General features: G+C 41.8%; 1 protein-coding gene across 3 annotated transcripts in view; it reads left to right on the top strand.

The window, feature by feature from the left end:
- The window catches only part of TNFRSF19 (TNF receptor superfamily member 19), a 102,433-nt gene that overhangs the window by 62,188 nt on the left and 17,063 nt on the right, over positions 1-23,182 (top strand). For all 3 annotated transcript variants that reach the window (XM_003919754.4, XM_010335308.3, XM_010335254.3), the window contains exons 6-7: positions 21,744-21,908; positions 22,997-23,122. In XM_003919754.4, coding sequence (XP_003919803.1) covers positions 21,744-21,908; positions 22,997-23,122 — 291 coding nt within the window. The remainder of the gene's footprint in view (positions 1-21,743; positions 21,909-22,996; positions 23,123-23,182) is intronic.

Genomic DNA, 23,182 nt, shown 5'->3' with positions numbered 1-23,182 from the left:
CGAATGCAAACCCATCTACTCAGAGTTTTTCATGGCAGCTCATTTAGGCCTCACTGTGAAGAAGGCTTGATTTTGAGTCCTAACACTTAATTTTCAGACAAGGTATTTAGCTTTTCTTCATCCCCATCTCCTAAAATGAAGATGCTAATACTTGCAAAAGACGCAGTAACGTAGTAACGCAGGGGCGGAGCTCTGAATCGCCTTCCTCCTTCAAGTCTCAAGAAAACATTCTCTTTCTAATCTAACCTGGCATTTTAGCTCTTTGCCCTAAGTCCTGTCAGCTGTAAAATTCTAAATGAATTAATAGCTGTATCAGTTCTGCTGGCATAGAAGAGAGCAGGAAACACTGTCTAAATCCAGATTTTTTCAGCCTAGGCTCAAGCAACCGTACCAAACTGTGCACAGATAACACTTTGTTTCCTTAATTCGAAGTTAATAGGTGGAAATAATTTGAGTTTCATCATCTGAGAATAATTTCATAGATTACTTCTTCAAATAGTGCAGTGAGGTAAATAAGAATTATCCACTGCAGACAAGGAAGGCAGCCTCACAGGATCAGGGTCCTCAGGCTAACATGGGCCTGTGTCCACATGGTCTTCTCCAGATGGGAGGGAAAATGGACACTCGCTGCTTTCCATCCCAGGGGCTGGAGTCGAAGGCCTGAAATGGAGTCTGGCACTCAAAGGGTTAAGGAGAGTCAGTGGTGGAACTGGGGGGGGGGGGCAGAGGCCCAAGTTTCTGGTCTCTGCTGGATTCTCAGATGGCAGCCCCAGTTGCAGCACAACTATTTTTGAGCTTGCTCTCCCTCCGCACAGATGTTCAAGGCCATAATAATGTGTTTCTTTTACGGTGTCTTTTCTGTTTCTCGGTGTAGAAGTTTAAAAGCTTCATTGTTTCATCAGTCAAATAAACACAGCGAGACCTTACGGGTTGGTAGAATAATAAAAAGAACAACATCCTGGTGGGTCGGGAGGTTTCCTTTACTTTCTCATGTTTGCGAGAAACGCTGTAGGTAATCTGCTGCCATTGTGTGGCTTTTAATTGTTTTCGGTGGGCCACGGACAAAGCCGTTGTACTTACGATCCAGGAAGTGCCAAAGAGGAACCTGAAGCAGTGAGCTGGCCCCGTGTCGTGGGTGCCTCGGGGGTACACCTCCCTGCCTCACCAGTCCCTCCCCGCGGTCATTACTTTCTCGGTCCTCTTTTCTTTCATTCAAAGATAGTCGTGATCATATCTGGCCTAGTCCATCCTGCTGGGCGGCAGGTCTCTAGGCCAAGTGGAAGCAGGATGAGAAGAACAGAAACGAAGTTCCATCGAGGAACCAACCAAATCTCAGCCACAGAGGACTTCAGCCCCTACAGCAGCTCCCTACCTGACTTCCTCCCTTCGGCTCTTGCCTCTGGGTCCAGGGTTTGGCCTCAGGATCCCACTGCTCTTACTGCCTCCAGGGCCTTCATGGCGTTGCCCTGAGTCCCTCTCCCTTACCCCGTGCCTCTGAACCATCCTCCTGACTCCGTTTCCCCCTCAGCTTCCCATCACACTCGCAGGGTCCTGTTCATAGGCTGCCGGGTGCCCTTCAGTCCAGTTTTCCTTGAGTTTTACCCCCTCATCATGCCAACATTTCTGCCGGTCTGTCGGATAATTAATACACATGCACATCACAGAGTGGAAAACTCTTTACGTCTTTATCTTGTCCATTTGTAAGTTTCTTTTGTCCTGTTGAGAAGAAATAAGAGCTGTTTAGTTCAACTCAACAATTAATTTTTATTTTCTGGATAGAAACATTCACATTTATACTAATAAATCAAAGCCAAAGTCAAAATTAAGGAAATTTTAAGGCTGGGTGTGGTGGCTTACACCTGCAGTCCCAGCACTTTGGGAGGCCAAGGCGGGTAGATCACTTGAAGTCAGGAGTTCAAGACCAGCCTGGCTAACATGACGAAACCCCATCTCTACTAAAAATACAAAAATTAGCTGGGCGTGGTGGTGTGGGTCTATAATCCCAGCTACTCGGGCTGAGACAGGAGAATCACTTGAACCTGGGAAGTGGAGGCTGCAGTGAGCTTAGATCAAGCCACTGCCCTCCAGCCAGGCAGCAGAGTGAGGCCCCATCTCAAGAAAAAAAAAGAAAAGAAAAAATAAATTTTAAAAATTCTTTTTAAAGAATTTTTGTACTGTTGATTGTACAGCCAAGAATGAGTTGGTAACCACCCAGTTCTGGTGCTCTTGGGTGACCGCAGGCGTTGACCAATTCATATCATAGCTCCTTTTGGCTCCCCTCAGCAGCCCCGCTGTACAAAGCTATGGCTACATGCCAGGGGGATTTGTCTCCCCCTTTCCCTGGAGTATCCCACCAGTGTTAGGAGCAGACCGTGAAAGATGACAGCTCTTGGAGTTCATGCTTAATGCTTCTTCCCTAGGTAGCTCCCCAGCCGATACCACCTGGCACAAACCGGACAGGCCCCCTGGAAGATTTGGCCAGTAGGCCAATGATCCGCATGGTCTGGCCTGGTCCTGGCTGTGCACTGGAGGGAAGGGATGATGGCGAGAACTGAGGCAGTGGTGGGAGGGAAGGAGAGAAGGAGAAAGCCCAGAGGATTTGGAAAGACCATTTCCAAGCACTGCGCATGGCTGGATATGAAAGGATACGCTAACACTGTTTTTTATTTTTCTAGCAATTGAAATACAAAGTCCTTATTATTGCAGTCAGAATGAATGATGATACTGTGGGGTTTTGGCTTAGGAACAAAACAAAACTCTGTTGACCTGAGCACAATCCTCTGTGCTCAGGTTGGTAAGGACCATCAACTCACTTTATAGTCTCAGACAGCCTTGACTGAGACACTGGAGTGCTGTGACGCCAAGCAGCGGAGATGTTCTGGGTGGTGCTGACCCGCAGGAGAAAGGGGTTTGGCTGCCTGAGAGGCTCTGTTACAAAACACGCTGTGGGAGACGGTTTTCGTAGTTGGAGGAAGTTCACCACGGAAAATAATGGCCCTGACTGGACAGGGAACCAGTCCCATATCTACACACACCAAGCAGACACTTGGTGACTTCTAGCTTACTTTTAAAAATCCATTTTAGTAACCAAACAGGATACTAATACAGGGGAGGAAATGCAGCCAGCTGTGCTGATGAGAATGATTAGAAACTGCCAGATTTCTACCTAACTTGGAGCTGCCAGCTTATCGCCAAGTAAGTACTATCACAGCCTTCCTCTGCTACTCACCTACACCCAGCTTGGAGTGAGAGCGTGATTCTCTCTAGTTAAAACTAAAACAGTCAAAGAGAGAGGGAGGCACCAGATGAGGTATCACCAACATTGGATATAGTTCTTGTTGATGAGTTGATCTTTCTGGTTATGAATGCCAGGCTGGGCCAGGTGGCCTCCCATCTTCCTGCTGACCACCTCTCGCCTGCACACCTTCTCCTCCCAAGCCGGCCTTTGTCTTTCCCTGTTGGAAAACTGCATGCGCCCTATGTTCATCCGAGCACCACCAGTCCACTCTTGGAGTGAATTGGATCAAATTGGCTTGTCTATAAAGAGAATTCTCATATGCTCCTGTCACCAGCCCTTTTTTCTGCCATAATTTTGCAATAGGTGAGGGAGACCATTTGAATGTTGACAGTAGAACCAGAAAACATAAGTCCAAGAAAATACAGGTTTCTTCTCTGCCCTTTTTTAAATATTCGTTTCTATCAATCCCTTTTTCTTCAGTGCCTCTTTTTTTTGCGTGTATTTTAAATATGCAATGTTATTTTTGCTTAATATTCTTTAATGTTGCTATTTATTTGTTGCTACATAGTTGATAAATCCAAACCCTGGTTTTGGTGCCCAAGCAGCTAGGGAGGAAAGAGTCATATTGTTTTAGTTCATTTAATAAAAGCCTCCAGGAAAGATTTTGGAAGCTTTGTCCGAAAATTACACTCAGTTATGATACTATCAGCTGTGTCTTGCCCATGCATAATTCTCTAATGATCTATTTAAGGAAAATCTTTTTTTTTTTTCTTTTTGAGACAGGGTCTCACTCCATTACCAGGCACCAGGCACGACCTCAGCTCACTGCAACCTCCGTCTCCCAGGTTCAAGCAATTCTCTGCCTCAGCCTCCCGAGTAGCTGGGACTACAGGCGCATGCCACCACACCCAGCTAATTTTTTTGTATTTTTAGTAGAGATAGGGTTTCACCATGTTGACCAGGATGGTCTCAATCTCGTGACCTCTTGATCCGCCCGCCTTGGCATCCCAAAGTGCTGGAATTACAGGCGTGAGCCACCGCGCCTGGCCAAAAATCTTATAAATACAGATCTTGGTTTGTTGTCCGTATTCCTGGAGTGAGAACATTTACCATGATAGCTTCTTTAAAAATTTGGCAGTAGGGACCTCAGTTATATATTCTGAGAGCTGTCTATATAATTGACAAATAATTACATGTATTCTTATTTGCAGATGAAAGATTTTCTTTTTTGCCAGGGGATGGAGTCTTGCTCTGTCACCCAGGCTGGAGTGCAGTGGCGCGATCTCAGCTCAATACAACCTCCGCCTCCCAGGTTCAAGTGTTTCTCCTGTCTCAGCCTCCCAAGTAGCTGGGATTACAGGCATGCACCACTACACCTGGCTAGTTTTTTTGTATTTTTGGTGGAGATGGGGGTTTCACCATGTTGGCCAGGCTGGTCTCCAACTCCTGACCTCAAGTGATCCACCTGCCTCAGCCTCCCAAAGTGCTGAGATTACAAGTGGAAGCCACCGTGCCCGGCCAGGATTTTCTTAGTAATGGCTTTACCATTTCATTCGCAATATTCCTTGAGTTTATTTTGCTAATCGTTGCTTATCGTTATGTAATGTTGCTTGATGTTACCAATGAAGAAATCATTTTGGTGAAGTCCTTTGAGATACTCGGATAAATGTACAGATGCTGCTTGATCTACGATAGCGCAACATACTGATAAATTTGTTGCAGATTGAAGATAAAAGTCGCAGATGCATTCAGCACGCCTCACCTAGCAAGCATAAAGCTATATGATGTTTTATTAGAGTGTTGAATATCTCATGTAACTTACTGAATACTGTATCATATATTATGTTAAAATTGCAATGGTTTCATGCCATTGTGAAGTCAACAAATTTTGGATTGAATCATCATTAAGTTGAGGATTACCTGCCACAGTCTCTCTGCTTTTCATAAGAAAGAAGTCTAAACTTCTAGAAAAGATTAGTTTGGTTTGTTTTTAATCATTAATTCTCCTTCTGAACTTTAGTACTTTAGGGATAAGAGGACACATGCATCAATAATTAGTTGCAGGTCACTCATTCCATCATTTTTTTCAAAGGCCTATCCACTGTGTAGGTGGTTTAAGAGACAGTCCAGATTCTGACATAATCATTATAATGTCTGATTCCAAATAATAATTGGAGAAAGCATGCCTGACACTTACTGTGTGGCATGTTCCATGCTAACCCTTTACATGCAGTACTTCATTCAGTTCTCACAAAAGTCCTGTGAAGTATTTGTTATTTCTTGTGTTTACCAATAAGGAAACTGAGGCAAAAGGCTGTCATTTGCTGGTGGTTACCCAGCTTGTGTATGGCCAAGCCAGGAGGTGAACCCAGACTGTGGGCTGCAAAGCTATTAACCATTCACGTGCAGCATCTTCCAGTAAGTGTTAAAGCCAGGAAAGAGGGAAGGGAAGAAGGATGAGGGCCCGCTGATGTGCTTGTTATCACACATGGACCAGTGGAGGGAAGCTCTATCTACATCCTTTTAAAATTTTAAAATTTTAAACTGTGATCCCTCAGAAGCAAAGTGCTTAAATTTATCAATAAGCAGTGCATTCAGTTGTAGCAGTATCTACCTACCCCAGAGCTCCAGCAAAAAAATCAGGTCAGGTCTTTGGAGTAGATGTGTTTCCAGTTTACTTCTCATTGAGTAAAATCATGTTCATGTGAGCACAACTTTAATGTGTGTTCACAGGCACGTGAAACATTTACATCTCATCTGCTAATGCGGTTTTTTTTCACATATATATTAATTTATCTAGACGGTGCTGCCATTTTCTGCTTCGTCAGCAGGTGTAACTAAAAGCAACTATTCTTTGTAATTGATATGTTGATATTGCATTCTTATCTTTAACCCTTTGATCCAGAGTAATGTTCTGTCAGTGCCCAACTAATAACAATACATTTATTTCTCTCTCTGAGAGGAGATTTAAAGCCACTGGCTATTACCAAAGATTTTCCAAGAGCAAAGAACTATCTAAGAACTGATACAGTGAGAAGTTGTTATTTAAAGAAGTTTTTACTTTTCTAATAGCATACCTCTTCCGTTTTATAAATTCAGCAACATGTTCTGATGAAAGCTTCTGAAAATGCAGTAGAGAGCTTTGATTCATGTAATTGCAAGATTTGGACTTTTCTGCCTCTTAATTCAGAAGATAGAAATGGGATAATGGAAACCATCTTGGAACATTGGCTATAATTCTGTCTCTTTAATGCCTTATAATAGAGAGTAATGTTTATTAAGAATCTAAAGGAAACTGTTTTTTAAGTGACTCTTGTAAGAACTTGAGAATTAACATAAATGTGAGGGTCACCAAGTGCTTTAAATCTCAGAAGGGATACAGACATCTCCCCCAGTTTCATGAAGGACATTTCACATTTTCTTCCAGGTTTTTTTTTTCCAACACACAGTTAACAGGCTGAGGATGGCAATAAAACAATGATGGGCAGAGCAGCCAGAGGAAAACAGAAATAAGGTGTGAAGATCCTCTGTGGGGTGTCTCCAGGGGTGTCCTGCTCTGTGTGGTTGTAAATAACTAACCTCCATGCCTCAGTGCCCCAGTTGCGATCCCATCAGTGCCATTGTAATAGAATGAGCATTTCTTTTGTTCCAGGGATAGTCTTTCATCGTTTACATTTTCTTTACTTACCCTGGCTCTTAGCCCTTAGACACAAGTGGATACAATTTAAGTGGGGAAAAAAAGATGCAAAAGTGAACCTCTTAGGGGTGAGTTCTCCTCGCAATGAAAGCATAGTTATGAATCATCAGTATTAATATTAAAACAGAGACAGCGTGGGGCCACCATAGGGTTCTGCCTTGATTCACTTACATTTAAATCATGAAAGGGCTGATAATTAGGGCAGTGCCTACCAAGGGAACTTAAAAGAAAAGTCAAGTTCCGAAGTTCTGTATTTATAACCAACGTTACAACATTGCTCACCACAGGGGAAAAGCTTGCATAGCTGTTCTGGTTTTGATGTGCCCTCAGTTTGATATGATTTGGCTGTGTCCTCACCCAAACCTCATCTTGAATTGTGGTTCCCATAATCCCCACATGTTGTGGGAGGGACCCAGTGGGAGATAACTCGATCACGGGGGCAGTTTCCTTCGTCCTGTTCTCGTGATAGTAAGTCAGTTCTCACAAGATCTGATGGTTTTGTAAGGCGCTTTCCCCGCTTGGCTTAGCACTTCTGCCGCCATGTGAAGAAGGATGTGTTTGGTTCCCCTTCTGGCATGATTGTAAGTTTCCTGAGGCCTCCCCATCTGTGCTGAACTGTGAGTTAATTAAACCTCTTTCCTTTATAAATTACCCAGTCTCAGATGTGTTTTCATTAGCATCATGAGAACAGACTAATACACAGTTCAAAAAAGAAAATCAATGGAAACGATATCAGGTACTAGCTTGGAAACAGCCCTTGGAGCACATTTGAGGACTGTGGTCTGACATGATGAACTTTTGCTTCTAGGTGAGCTGTCCTAAACACGGATGGTGGGAAATAGGTTGGTCTGTATATCTGTCAGTCTCAGAGGCTGGTGAGCAGAGACATCAAGCCCCTGTGTAGCTATATATATTTGGGTGAAGATACAAAAGTAGCATCAGAATGATTCCCTACCAGAAAGATGCAAATCGTAGTGTAATCCTTCTGTGATCATCCATTTGAAAAATGATACTTTCTTACCGGAAACCACTCATTTCAGTAAAAGATCATGAGTACTCTTGTTTCCAATGAGCTCTGTTCCTCTGACGTTGTGACATCACATTTTCAAATCACGTTTTGGTTTCATTTTAGTTCAGAATCTTATTCAATAATAAATTTGTAAGTGGTTACAATGGGCAGGGTCACTAATTTTACAAAAATCACCCATCTGTTTTTCTTTGGAATGTACAAATTTGCTTTCTGTAACTAAACTCTAAAATAAAATATCCTGATGTAGTCTATCTTTTTTTTTTTTATTTTAAGCAGAGTCTCACTCTGTTGTCCAGGCTGGAGTGCAGTGGTATGATCTCAGCTCACCACAGCCTCCATATCCTGGATTCAAGGGATTCTCGTGCCTCAACCTCCCAAGCAGCTGGGATTACAGGTTTGCGCCACCATGCCTGGCTGATTTTTGTATTTTTTGTAGAGACGGGTTTGCGCCATGTTGACAAGGCCAGTCTCAAACTACTGGCATCAAGTGATCTGCCTGCCTTGGCTTCCCAAAGTGCTTGGATTACAGCTGTGAGCCACTGGGTCTGGCCTTCTGTAGCTTACTTATTTAAGAACCAGAAGAATTCATCCCACAAAGTCTTGGTTTATTTGTCTTTCTTGAAATAGGTTCTTTATACTTGCTTATTTTCTCCTTATCTCAGAGGCTGGCTCCTCCTCTATCCGATTTCCTAATTTCAAAGCCTACCTGCATTCTGCCCTAGGCCACCTTCTTTACACTGTACACATGTAGGTGATCTGATCAGTCCCTGGCTTTGGGCGTTATCTATGCACTGATGCTTTTTGAATTCATATCTCCAACTACGATCTCTTTTCTGCCTCAGTTTTGTATGTCCAGCTGCTGGCTTAACAGATCCACAGGGGCAGGTAATAGGCACCTCAAACTTAAAAATTAAAACAAAATATTTGACACCTCCTTCCTCCCTCCACCAAACCCAGTCTCTCAAAACTTCACCGTCTCAGTAAGTTAATAGACAGCACCTAATTCACCTAGCGGTTTACTCTAAAGCCTGGGTGTCATCCTTGATTCTGCCTTCCCTTGCACCTGACTCACAGTCCATCAGTATATCCAATTACTCTTAGAACAAACAGTTCTCGAATCCAGCCATCTGACAATACCTCCGTGACTGTCATCTTAACCCAAGCTGTCACCACCGTCTTCTGGACCAGTGTGACGCCCTCACACCTGCTGCAGTTCTCCTCCCCTTCCCTCCCCGCTCAGCGGGCAGTGATCTTTCTGAAGTGGAAGGCAGAGCATGTCACCCTCCACCCTGAAACCCCCTAGTCACTTCCTATTTCCTTTCGTTTTAATTGTCAGAAAACATATATAACATAAAATTTACCACTTCAGCCTATGTTAAGTGTACGAGTCAGTGATATTAATAACGCTCATGATAGTGTGCAGCCATCAGCACTAAGCCACCTCCATAACTCTTTCATCACCCCAGAGAGAAGGTCTACACACATTAAACTCACTGTGCCTCTGTTGCCCCAACCCTGGTAATTTACAATATTTCTGTCTCTATGAATTTGCCAATTCTAGATCTCTCTTATAAGTGGAATTGAATTAATACTTGTCCTTTTGTGTCTGGCTTATTTCATTTAGCACAGTGTTTTCAAGATTCATCCATGTTGTGGTATTTATCAAGTTTTCTTTCCCTTCAAAGGCTGAATAATATTTCATTGTATGTCTATACCACGTTTTGTTATCCACTCATCTGTTGATGGGCGACTGGGTTGTTTCCACCTTTTAGCTATTGTGAATAGTGCTGCTAGGAAGATATACAAGTATCTGATTCCTTTCTTTCCATTCTTTGGGGTGTATACCCAGGAGTGAAATTGCTGGGCTGTATGATAACTCTGTGTTTAATGTTTAGAGGACTGCCAAACTGTATCCAATAGCAGCTGCAGCATTTTACAATTCTCATCAGTAATAGTCACACGTTCACACAGGTCCCAACTTTTCCACATCTCCACCAAAACTTGTTAATTTATATTTTTTAAATTATAACCATCCTAATGTGTATGAAGTAGTATCTCATTATGTCTGGATTTATATTTCTCTAATTACTAATAATGGTAAGCATCTTTTCATGTGCTAATTGACCATTAGTAAATCTTTGGCTATGTGTCTATTCAAATCCTTTGTCCACTTTTGAATTAGTAAATCCAACAAGCTGAATTATGTTGTTTGTTTTTCGTTTTTGTTTAGTTGTAGGAGCTCTTTATATATTCTGGATATTAAATCCTTACCAGATGTATGAATTGTTAATATTTTCTTCTCCTCTGTGGGCTGTCATTTCATGTCCTTGATGGTGCCCTTTAAAGCACAAAAGTTTTTCATTTTGATAAAGCCGAATGTATCTATTGTTTCATTCTGTTTTCTATGCTTTTGGTATACAGTTAAGAAACCATATCAAGCCCAAGGTCATGAAGACTTTCTTCTATGTCTTTAAAAAAAAATTTTTTTTTTTTTTGAGATGGAGTCTCACTCTGTCACCCAGGCTAGAGTGCAGTGCTGTGATCTTGGCTTACTATAACCTTGAACTCCTGAGCTCAAATGATCCTCCTGTCTCAGCCTCCCAAGTATCTGGGACTACAGATAACACCATCGTGCCCAGTTACAATTTTTTGTTTTTCTTAATAGAGATGTGTTCTTGCCACATTTCCCAGGCTAGTCTCTAACTCAAGCAATCCTTCCACCTCAGCCTCCCAAAGTGTTAGGATTATAGGTGTGAACCACTGTGCCCAGCCTATTCTAAGAATTTTAGTTTCAGCTCTTAAATTTAGGTCTCTGGTCCATTTTTAATCAATGTTTAAATATGGTATGAGATAGTCTCCAACTTCATTCTTTTGCTAGTGGATATCCAGGTTTCTGAGCAACATATTTTGAAAAAGCTTCTCTTTCCCCATTGAATGGTACTGACACTCATATAAAAAATCAGTTGACCATAAGCGTATGGGTTTATTTCAGGACTGTCAGTTCTGTTCCATTGGTCTATATATCTGTCATTATTCTAGTACCACCTTTTTTTTTTTTAACTGTAGCTTTTGTAGTAAGGTTTGATATTGGGAAATGTGAGTGCTCCATGTTTGTTCTTTTTTAAGAGTATTTTGACTATTTCAGGGTTCCTTGAAAGTCTATATGAATTTAAGGATAGGCTTTTCCATTTCTGTAAAAAATGCCATTGAATTTTGACAGGAATTGCATGGAATCTGCATATCACTTTGGGTAGTGTTGTCATCTTAACAATAGTAAGCTTTCCAGTGTATGGACATGGAAGGTACTTCCACATATTTTGATCTTCTTTAATTTCTTTCGACAGTGTTTTGTAGTTTTGAGTGTACAAGTCTTGTACCTCCTCAGTTAAATTTACTCTTAGATGTTTTAGTCTTATTGATATTTTGTAAATGGAATTATTTTCTTAATCTCCTTTTTAAATTGTTCATGGCTAGTGTATAAAAATTCAGCTGATTTTGGCATGTTGATTTTGTATCCTGCAATGTTGCTGAATTCATTTATTAGTTCTAATGTTTTTTTGGTGGAATCCATATAGTTTTCAACATGTAAGATAATGTCATCTACAATAAGAGATAGGTTGGCTTCTTCCTTCCTAATTTGGATGCTTTTATTTCCTTCTCTTCACTAATTTCTCTGACTAGGACTTTCAGCACTATATTAAGTAGAATTGGTAAAAGTGGGTATCCTTGTCTTCTTGATCTTAGGGGAAAGTTAAGTGTTTAGTTCAGTCTTTCATCACTGAATATGATGTTAGCTGTGAGTTTTTCACGTACGACCTATATCATGTTAAGGAAGTTTCCTAGTTCATTGAGTGCTTTTATCATGAGAGTGTTAAAGGCTTTATCAGCATAAATAGTTTTGTCATGTATTTTTCCCCTTCATTTTTTTATTGCTTATTGTACTGATTGACTTTTGTATGATTAACCACCATTGCCTTCTTGGGGTAAATCCCACTTGGTTGTGGTGTATAATCTTTTAATATGCTGCTGAATTCAATTTGCTACTATTTTGTTGGTAATGTTTACCTCTATATTTATAAGGGATCTTGATCTATAGTTTTTCCCTCACAGTACCTTTATCTGGCTTAGGTATGCAATAATGCTAGCCTTAGTAGAATGAGTTAATAAGTGTTCTCCTCCCTTCATTTTTTGGGAAGACTTTGAGAAGAATTGGTGTTAATATTTCTTTAAATATTTGGTTGAATTCACCAGTAAAGCTGTTTTCCGCTTGTGGGATTTTCTTTTTCAGGAAGTATTTGATTACTGATTCAATCTGTTCAGTTATATAGATTTATTCAGATTTTCTGTTTCTTCTGTGTCCATTTTGTTAGTTTATGTGTTTCAAGGAATTTGTCCATTTTATCTAATTTATTCAATTTGTTGGCATCTGGTTGGTTTTAGTATTCTCTTATAATCCTTTTTATTTCTGTAAAGACCTTAGTAATATTCTCTCTTTCATTTCTGAATTTAGTAATTTGACTATTCTCTCTTATTTTCTTAGTCTGAAGTGTTCTTGATTTTATTGGTCTTTTCAAAAAGCCAACTTTTGGTTTTATTCATTCCATTATTTTTCTATTCTCTATTTCATTGATCTCTGTCCTAGTCCGTCTTATTTCCTTTCATTTGCTAGCTTTTGGCTTAGTTTGCTTTTTTCCCATAATGTTTTAAAGTAGAAGGTAAAGTTACTGACTTTAGATATTTCTTCTTTTTTAATGTAGGAATTTATTCATATAAATTCCCCTCCAAGCACTGCTTTTACTGTATCCTGTCAGTTTCGGTATGCTGTGTTTTTGCTTTTATTCACCTCAAAGTATTTTCTAATTTTCTTTGTGATTTCTTCTTTGATCCATTGATTATGTAAGAGTATATTGTTGAATTTTCATATATTTGTGAATTTTCCAGTTTTCTTTCTCTTATTGATTTCTAATTGTATTCTGTTAGGATTGGAAAAGCTACTTGGTATGATATCAGTCTTTTTAAACTTACAGACACTTGTTTTGTGACTTAACAGGTGGTCTATCCTGGAGAAGGTTCCATGTGCACATGAGGAGAAGGTGTATTCTGATGTTGTTGAATACCTCCTGTCATTCTTAGAATAGAATCCAAACTTCTCACTGTAGCTGTAAATCCCTACAGGAATTGACCCCAACCAACTCTTCTGGCATAAAATCCCTCCATTCTTCCCCTAGCTCTTGCTTAGGAAGTATTTTTGACTGACATTAATTAACATAAGCTTTAGTGTAACGGCAATAATCTATCTTTTGGTAGCATGCGAGACAAGTACGGTGTATTTTTGAGGAATGTTTTTAAATATGTGGAATAATCTTGTACAGGAGTGTGCATAGCAGCACTAGTCACAAGAGCCAAAGCTGGGAAAACCCAAATACCCATCATCTGATAAATGGCTAAACAAAATGTGGTGTATCTGTGCAATGGAATATTATTCAGTCATTAAAAAATGAAGCTCTGATACAAGCCACACCATGGAGGAACCTTTAAAACATTATACTAAGTGAAAGCAGCCAGACGTAAGAGGCTGTATAATACCTTATATCCATTTATATGACGTATGCAGAATAGACAAATCCATAGAGACATGAAACTGATCAGGGCTTGCCAGGGGCTGGAGGGATGGGGGAGGGGAGTGAACATTTAATGGGTATGGGATTTCCTTTTGGGGACATAAGAATGTTCTGGAATTAGTGGTAATGGTTGCATAACATTGTGAATGTTTCAGTTTCTTAATAGTAAATCTTATATATATATTTTACTATAATTTAAAAATCAGTTCAATTTTAAAAATGTAGATAGGAATATAAGTGGAAGAGCAAACAGAAAAAGCTTGTCTTTGAAACAATATTTCTTTTGGTTATTGAAAAAGACACATAGTCCTAAGAGTAAAGTCTAAAATTTAAAATACACAAATGATGAAGTCTTATTCTTTCACATTTATCCAGTGTCCGAGTGCTTGGTATAAAGTAGATTTTACAAACTCAACTATTTTGTTTATTGGCAGACTCTATTGTGGTACATCTGGAATTCATATGTTAAGTGTTACATAGATATTTTTGCTTAACCAGTTTAGATTAACAAGATCAAGCTTACACTCCAGAACTGTGTGCTTGTCTCAGTTAAAATTGCAAAGAGCTCTTTGTTAATAATTTTTAAAATTAAAGAACACGACTAGAAATAGATTCATCATCAGGTTTTAATTTCGTCAAACTTCGATTTGATTTGGGATTTTGGTGGGGGTGCTGGTAGAAGATCACAGAAAGCAGTGGATCGAATTGTAGTTTACTTGAAGCAAATATGAAAGTCGAAGAGAAAAGATTTCAGTGAAAAATATTTTTAAATGCCTCACTTGTATGCTTATATTCCAGTATTTATTGCTCATTGAATTGCATGTGTCAAACCATAGCCACCAGTAAGTAAAAATGCTTGCATTTCCAATCATGTTGGAGTTGCCAGAGTGATATGTTGTACAGCAGGAAACCAGATGTGTTATTTTCATGGGCTAAACTCTCTAATGAAATCTCAAAGGTGGAAGTCCAGACAGAAAGCTTAATTAGTTCATTTACAACTTGATCTTCCCTACTACGTTTATTTAATACTCATCTAATGATACCACATAGACCTTTAAAATAATGCTTAAAAATAAAGGTTAAAAGCCATATGTTGTTTTTTTTTTTTTTTTTTTTTTTTTTTTTGAGACGGAGTTTCGCTCTTGTTACCCAGGCTGGAGTGCAATGGCGCGATCTCTGCTCACTGCAACCTCCGCCCTCTGGGTTCAGGCAATTCTCCTGCCTCAGCCTCCTGAGTAGCTGGGATTACAGGCATGCGCCACCATGCCCAGCTAATTTTTTGTATTTTTAGTAGAGACGGGGTTTCACCATGTTGACCAGGATGGTCTCAATCTGTTGACCTTGTGATCCGCCCGCCTCGGCCTCCCAAAGTGCTGGGATTACAGGCTTGAGCCACCGCGCCCGGCAAGCTATGTTTTATGTGTTAGCTGATTCACTAGAATATACTGGTCTACACAGAATCTGAATCAGTAATCCTTCACACTGTAGTCTATTTTTTTTTACTTTAAATGGTTGGAAAGAACATAGCACGCTTAAAGAAAAGAGCGTAAGTTTTAAGAGTCAAACAAACCTGAGCTCAGATCTAGATCCAACCACCTAATTGTTGTTTGGCATGAAAAAGCATTCACAGATACATATCAGCTTCTCCATCTATGAGATCCTTACTGCGCAGGGTTTTACTGCGCCCAGAAAGTGGATACGCAGGGGCCAGCCCTGTGTGGTTGTATGGTAGCTGCGATGGTGTTGACGATCATTCGGATAACTTTCAACAAAAGACAAATATGGGCTCCTGTGGTTAACTGCTCTCTAAGCACTCACTGTTTTCTCCATATCTCTGTCTAGTGTTCCAGGGGAGTAAGTAAAAATGTCAGATGAATATGCCTAATTTGGTCAAATGTTATGAATGCTTAATTGTCCCCGTTATCGAGTTCACCTGATACTCTCTGAAACTGGTACCAAAGCCCTTGTATTGGAAGAAGCGGTTCACCTTCTGAAGCTCCTCCCCTTTTCTTCTTTGGGCTTTCATTATAAATCAGTCATCATTTTATCCAGATTGTTAACTAAGATTACATCTGGCATATAATAAAATCTCTCTCTGACAACTCCGTGGAATGCTACTTACAATGGACTAGAGGAGGCTAAGTTTTTGTTTGATATTCATTCCAAGGATGTGGTCATGATCTCCATGGATTGTCATTGATACATCTGAGCAGCCCTTGCTCTTTTCACGCACGGCCTGATTAACTGCATAAAGTGAGTGCATGCAAACAAAGCTGCTCTTTGCTCCCGCAGCTCCCATCTACACTGTCAGTAGCTACATAGCCCAAGGTGGAAGGCTGTTAGACAGCCAGATCATTGGCATAATCTCATCTTATTGATTGGACAACTCCCTATTAAGTCACCTTTCTGGAATACTTGGGGTTTTTCATTTTCTTTCATAGACATTCATTCATTCCGTCACTTAACACATACTTATCATGCACCAGCTAAGTGCCAGGAACCCTTAATAGATGTTAAAAATACAAGCAAAACTCCCTGGCCTTTTAGTGGGAGATGTAATTGGTTCAGATAAAGCAAAGCTGCTGTAACAAAGAGACCCAGAAATAGCATGGCCTAGGTAAGATAGAAGTTTGTCTCTCTGTTGTTTAGCAGTTCAGCCTGGGAAAGCAGCTCTGCATCAGGATGTCTCAGAGCCCAGCTTCCTGCCCCGTGTGCTGGGCCAGCCTTGGACATCTGCTTCCCACAGAGGATCAAGGCTTGGCTGCTGCATTCACCTCCCAGCTCACAGTGTGGAGGGGGGCAAATCTAGGTCAAACAATGGCTCCCTAAATGGAGCTGACCCACACATAACCCACACCGCTTCTGCATACCTTCCTCCCCATTGACTCTAAACCGGACATGGTCAGGCTCAGCTGCAGCGTGACTTCTTGCTGAATCTAGCTTTAACCGCAAGCCTGGTGGGTGTGTTTGAGAAGCAGTGGGGGCTCTCCAACTCTTACCTTGAGAGAGAATGACAATGAATGAAACAAGTAAAGTATACGAAATGTCAGAAGATAGTCAGTGCTGTGAAGGAAGAGAAAGCAGGGCAGCGGGTAGGAAGTGCTACGGAGAGACTGCAATTTTAAATAGATTGGTGGGAAGCCTCACGGAGGCAGTTACATTTGCAGAGGGACTCCGGCAGCTGAGGGGCAGTCCTTGGGGTGGCAGTCTAGGGGAGCATTGCAGACAGAAGCATTGACAGGTGAGGAAGATCTGTGGGCGGGGGAGGGCAGGGAGTTTGTTGCAGGATTTGACTGTAGTGCGGGGCACATGCTTTGGACATGGTGAATTGAGACGTATCTTTATCCACGTGAAGGTGCCCAGTAGGCTGTGGGCTATATGACTCTGGAGTTCAGGAGAGATCAGACTAGAAGGAAAATTTCACAGTAGTGAAATACAGCATCCTACTTCATCTTTCATGTAAATGTCATGCTCATTTCTACAGGGAAAACACAGCCAGGCCACAGTGACCACGGAACTTGCTGGACAGCAGATCTGTCAGACTGTGCCTGGCAGCTGGTTCCGAAGGAGGTCACCTGCTCTAATAGAATGTTCAGGCCCTTCCCCCACAGGGGGTCTAGGTGTCTGCGTGAGGAACCTGTCCAGGGAGGAAACTGAGATTAAGAGTCGTGAAAAAAGTCTTGTTTGTGGCCAAGGTGGAAAGTGGCAAGAGCCAGGTTTTGGACACTGGTTCTCTTCCTCCCAAGCAGCACGGCCTGAACGGGGCCCTTTGTTAGGAAAATTCTCCAGGAAGAAGGATGTTTTGTTGAGCAGGTTTTTAAACATTGCATAGGAGGAAGTTGGAGGGGTTAAGCAAGTAGGGAGTAGCAGTAGAAGGCAGAGGAGGGAGCCTGGCAAGTCCAGGCGGAGGCCAGCTGTGACTGCCTATGTGTGTCCTTTCCCATTCCCTCCCTCCACGGGCCGTTTCCAGACACAGTCACCTCCTCAGAACACCCCCCCTCCCTCCCTCAGGACATCCTGTCATTGCTTAGCATGCTCACTGCCCCCACGTCTGATCACAATGACCCCTAATGCAGACACTGAGACCACGGTAAGGCGGAGGACCCGGAACATCTCTGTGGGCAGGTGAACTCCTGCAGAACCAGCTGCCATGCACACTCGGGCAGCTCTGCTGTCTGGAAAGCCCTGTGACTGCTCCGTGGCCTGGCTCAGTTCTCCCCACAGAAATGAGTGTGGCCCTTAAGTAAACAAACATGAGCTATACTTTGGTTATCATTACCCGACAGAATGTTTTGATCTCAGAAGCTACCTGCATCTGTTGGGCAGTGAGGTTTACTGGAGGGGCTCGGAAGGCCGGATTCCAGTTTTCAGGCTGCCTCTGCTTCGCTGGGTAACCTTGAGCATGTGACTCAAGGTCTTGATTTTCTTGGGTATCAAACGAAGCTTACCAATGAACATCCACCACTTCTTAGTGAGGAGGGTGAGTCACTGAAGCTATGTGAGAAGCAGTGTCTAAAGAGGCTAGGATGCACGTTTTAGCCACCTCTGTAGCTTGCAAATGGGTTCCTCATTTACAGCATCTGAGAAGTTGCCCTTGCCTTTGTCCTGTGAGACAGATCTCTCCAATATATGTGTTTCGAGGCTTTCCAGCTATGCTTGAAGCTCTTTACGGGTTGAAATGTGGGGAGAGGATGTGGATTTCTGTACCTCGGTTTACCCCAAAGAGATTCAGATGGGACTTTATAAAAACACTTGCCAGACTGTGCTGGAGACCTCTATTTCCTTTTCTTCTATTCAGATTTTCACCCAACTTATTTAATGCCTTATAGGATGTCATACTCAGACACTCAGGACATAATTATTAAGTTGTGTTGAAGTCCTAAGGAGATGCAAAATATAAAACTGAACCCATGTAATATATGTAATGTAGGTAAAATTTAAGCTGAAATCAAACAATCCGTGCTCTGAAGTAAATTGCTAAAGGGTACTGTCAAGATTATGGCGGAATTTAATAACTTAATTGGTTAGAGTAAGAAATACTTTGTATTCTGAAAAAGTTAAGAACTTTCCAAGGCATGTGATTATTCCTATTTCCACTTATTCAGAAGGTCGGTCAGAATCCTAAAAAGATACGGGCAGAATTCCTGGCAGGTATTCAGTGTGCTTAGTGAACTAGAATGGGGCATTAGTCAAGGCATGTGAGTGGAAAGAATCTTTCATCTCAGTATCATTGCCACAGGTTAGCAAAACAATACCTTTCCTCTAGAGTAGAAAGGTTTTTTCTTAGGAATTATCACAACCTCTCAACAAAAACTTTACAGAGTGGAAGCCACTTTACATAGCTAGGATAAATCTGCCCCCTTTGGTACCGTATTTTTTGTTTTGTTTTTGGTTTTTCGCTGCTCAAGTCAAAAAGAATTATGAGAAAATCGATTTTTCCTAGCAACTAAAAAGAATTAGTTTCTAGAACTGTTCTAAAATCAAATGCTATTCAGTCCTGTCTCCCATTTTTGTCTGCATTGCTATATGTGACAAAGCTAAAAATGATGAACCCCTTTCCTAGAAAAAAAAAAATTTGCTCTAAGTGTTATCATAAACTCGACGTACAAACAAGAATCAAGAATGTCGTTTCTGGAGCCCTGCTTCCCATGAGGACTCTCTGAGGGTGTCTGAATCCGTAAGATGCCTATGGTTATATAGGTGTCAAAAATCAAGAAGTAAAACTTGGATGTTTTTCTTGTTCATCTTGAGATGCTACTGCCTTGGGAAATGTGTAGAGAAGGGGCACATTTGGGGTACTTTTCCTTTGAAATTGATATTACTGTGGCACCCAGATATCACTGACATTACAGCATTGCGCCCTATAGTATTAGATACGTGTCAACAAGACGTGTTTAGAGAATATAAATCCTGAGTTACAAACTACCAAATTAGGAAGAAAATCTCCACTCCGGGGACATTTTAACCTATCTGTAAGTTAGAGACAGTTCTTTTATATTAAGGAAAATAAGTTAATGAATATATTTTAGAAGGGTTTTAAACAATAAGAACTTGAAGGACTCTAATTATGATACTACTTTAACCTGAAATCTCTATTCTTACCAGGACTTTTTGGAATATCCAGTGCTGTGTCAATTGATGAGCTTAATAGTTAACAACAGTTGAGAACTTGGAAGTCCTCCACTCAAATCATGTATTAAATTTCATTTTTATGACAGCTCTTGCTAAAACTCCATATTGCGTAGGCCTGGGTTATTTGACCAAAAACTTAAGCTAAGGAGATTCTTGTCACCCTGAAGTGAGTGCCTTCCTCACCAGTGTAAATGACAGTCTCTCACAGCTTCAGCATTTGGTCCAGATAGATCATGCTTTCATTTCCAAGTCACTTCCCCTTCTCTGTGGCTGCTAGTTCAACTTGCGTGGGATGCAAGCCCCTCTCCAGTTACGCATTTTCAGTGTTTGCACAGCTGTGCCCGTGCTCATACGTCCTTTTGTGACTCTGTCCACTGATAGGGGCTGTTTCAGATTAGATTTAATCTCTATCAGGTCAGGGGTGTCGTTTAACTTGCTGTATAAGGAACACAGAGTGTGTGCTATTTGCTTATTATAGTGTTCTATAGAGTTAGAAGTGATCAGATCTATCTTGTGAATATCTAACATGTTCACAAATAAATGTCCTTTAAAATGCATGATTGGATTATGAGTCTTATTCATCTGAACCCAAAACATATGATGTGTGTACCTTCCCAGGTGGCAATAAGAGACCTACGTATGTGTGGCCTAGAATCACTGAGACTGGAAATACCAGGACTCGTGCTCCAAGATGATAGTTCCTGCTATCCTGTTTTTATGATTCAGTAATATTAACCCAGCTGTTTCTCTCTGGCTCTAGCCTCAGGTGTCATACAATCTTATTGAGAGTGAGGGGTTTGTAGCCAGGAAGTAGGAGAAAGGGACCAGATGACAAATCAGTTTGTGTTTGGGTGCCAACTTGTGCAAATGACCTTCAGTCTCTAGAGTTGCCGTGTCCATTACATAGCCATTAGCCATGTGTGGCTACTGAGCGTTGGAAGTGTAGCTATGGAAGTGAGCATTGGAAGATGCGCTGTGTCTGTAAAACCATACCGGATTTTGAACTTGTAATACAAAATAGAGAATGCAAAATATGTTATTAATAATTTTTATATTGAATACGTATTGAAATGCAGTATTTAAGATATATTGGCTAAGTAACATAGACTACAGTTAATTTTACCTGTTTCTTCTTTTTTTTTCTTGAGAGAGGGTCTCTCTCTGTCGCCCTCTTACTCTTTAAATTTGGTTTCTAGACAACCTGAAATGACATGTGAAGCATACATTACACCTCTATCTAGAGCAGGCGTCCCCAAACTACGGCCGGCGGGCCACATGCGGCCCCCTGAGGCCATTTATCCGGCCCCTCGCAGCACTTCAGGAAGGGGCACCTCTTTCATTGGTGGTCAGTGAGAGGAGCACAGTATGTGGCGGCCCTCCAACAGTCTGAGGGACAGTGAACTGGCCCCCTGTGTAAAAAGTTTGGGGACGCCTGATCTAGAGTAACTCTCAGTCAGGGACGTCTCCCGTGGTGAGCGGTGCTTGCTGAGGAAGCAGAGTGAGGGCCCCTCAGCTCACTCAGGGCGTCTGCTTGGGAAAGAGAAAATGTAACTGTCCCTCTATGTAGATTTCATGCCCCTTTTAAATCTATTTCTTTCAGATTATTTTGGGCTTAGTTAAATAGGATATGCTGTTTAACTGCACTGGATATAGATCTCTGATTTAAATGAGTTTGTTTATTCTGGTACCCTCAGGATAATTAAAATGCTAATTATTATCATCATCATTACAGTGGCTAATGATTCTACAGCACAGCCAGTTCTACGCACTTTACATAACCCATGAGTCAGTCGCTGCCATTTGAACAGATGGCAACTTGAGACGCAAGTCGGTGTCTCAAGGTCACACAGGTAGAGGTTAAAGACATCTTCTGGGTGGAGGGAATGCTTGAGCCATCTTTAAGTGTCTTGTGTCGGTTTTTCTCACTGTGTGGGAAGGCCACTGGTAAAGTTACTCACCAGCTGCGCCATAAGCACTGAATCTCCAGCTGTTCAGAGCATGCTGACCCCATTCCTGTGGTTTCAGGTGCCAGCAAGGTCAACCTGGTGAAGATCGCATCCACGGCCTCCAGCCCACGGGACACAGCACTGGCTGCTGTCATTTGCAGCGCTCTGGCCACCGTCCTGCTGGCCCTGCTCATCCTCTGTGTCATCTATTGTAAGAGACAGTTTATGGAGAAGAAACCCAGCTGTAAGTTTTGAGCTCATTCCATTTCTTAGCATTTGGGGGAAGGGCATTTATGACATTGTTTCGCAAGTGTTTCTCAAGAGACTTGGCTGAGACCAGCACCAACAAGCTGTGAAGGAACACAGGGCACAAGAAACACAGGTGATCCCTGAACAGCAGAGGGCTAGGGCAGCAGCTGAAAATCTGCACGTCAGTGTTGACCCCCCCACAAAACATCTCGTATGTTATTTTTTTTCCCCAAGACCAAGTCTCGCTCTGTCACCCAGACTGGAGTGCAGTGGTGTAATCTCAGCTCACAGCAACCTCTGCCTCCTGGGTTCTCCTGCCTCAGCCTCCTGAGTAGCTGAGACTACAAGCGCCCACCACCATGCCTGGCTAATTTTTGTATTTTTAGTAGACATGGGGTTTCACCATTTTGGTCAGGCTGGTCTCGAACTCCTGGCCTCAAGTGATCTGCCCGCCTCGGTCTCCCAAAGTACTGGGATTACAGGTGTGAGCCACTGCACCTGGCCTGTTGTATGTATTATACCTTGTATTCTTACATTAAAGTAAGCTAGAGAAAAGAAATGTTATTAAGAGAATCATAAGGGAGATGAAATAGATTTACTTTTCATTAAGTGGAAGTAGGTCATAGTAAAGGCTATCATTCTCATCATCTTCAGGTTGAATGGGCTGAGGAGGAGGAGGGGGTTGGCCTTGCTGTCTCAGGATGGCAGAGGCTGAAGAAAGTCTGTGTATAAGTGACCTGTGCAGTTCAGATCCATACGGCTCAAGGGTCATCTGTAGACCTCGCTGAGGTGGCACAGCTTTGTAAGGAGACTGAAAAGGCTGTGATGTCCCTGTGCCAAGAGGCAACAGTAAAAATCATTCTCAGTATTGGCAACATTAGTACCTTACATTTTGAACTTTCTTAACAAATTATTTCATGTTTGTGCCTCCATGTCAGAAGAAGTCATCAGACATTGGAAGGATAGCTGGCTTGTTCTTTAAAAACCTGAAAGCTAGAATGGCACAGATCTGCACTGGGTGTTCACGGGACTCTCCCAGAGAGAAGACTGTGTTCCCTGACGGAGTTCTCACCCCTCACTTAGGGTCTCTGCGATCGCAGGACATTCAGTACAACGGTTCTGAGCTGTCGTGTTTTGACAGACCTCAGCTCCACGAATACGCCCACAGAGCGTGCTGCCAGTGCCACCAGGACTCAGCGCAGAACTGCGGTAAGTTCAGCAGGGAAGGGCCCTCGGGAGGACTGGAGGCGACCACAGAACTGGAAGCAG

The sequence above is a fragment of the Saimiri boliviensis genome, chromosome 16, assembly GCF_048565385.1.
Source record: "Saimiri boliviensis isolate mSaiBol1 chromosome 16, mSaiBol1.pri, whole genome shotgun sequence".
Classification (NCBI taxonomy): Eukaryota; Metazoa; Chordata; class Mammalia; order Primates; family Cebidae; genus Saimiri; species Saimiri boliviensis.
This window is presented reverse-complemented; position numbering and strand designations above follow the sequence as displayed.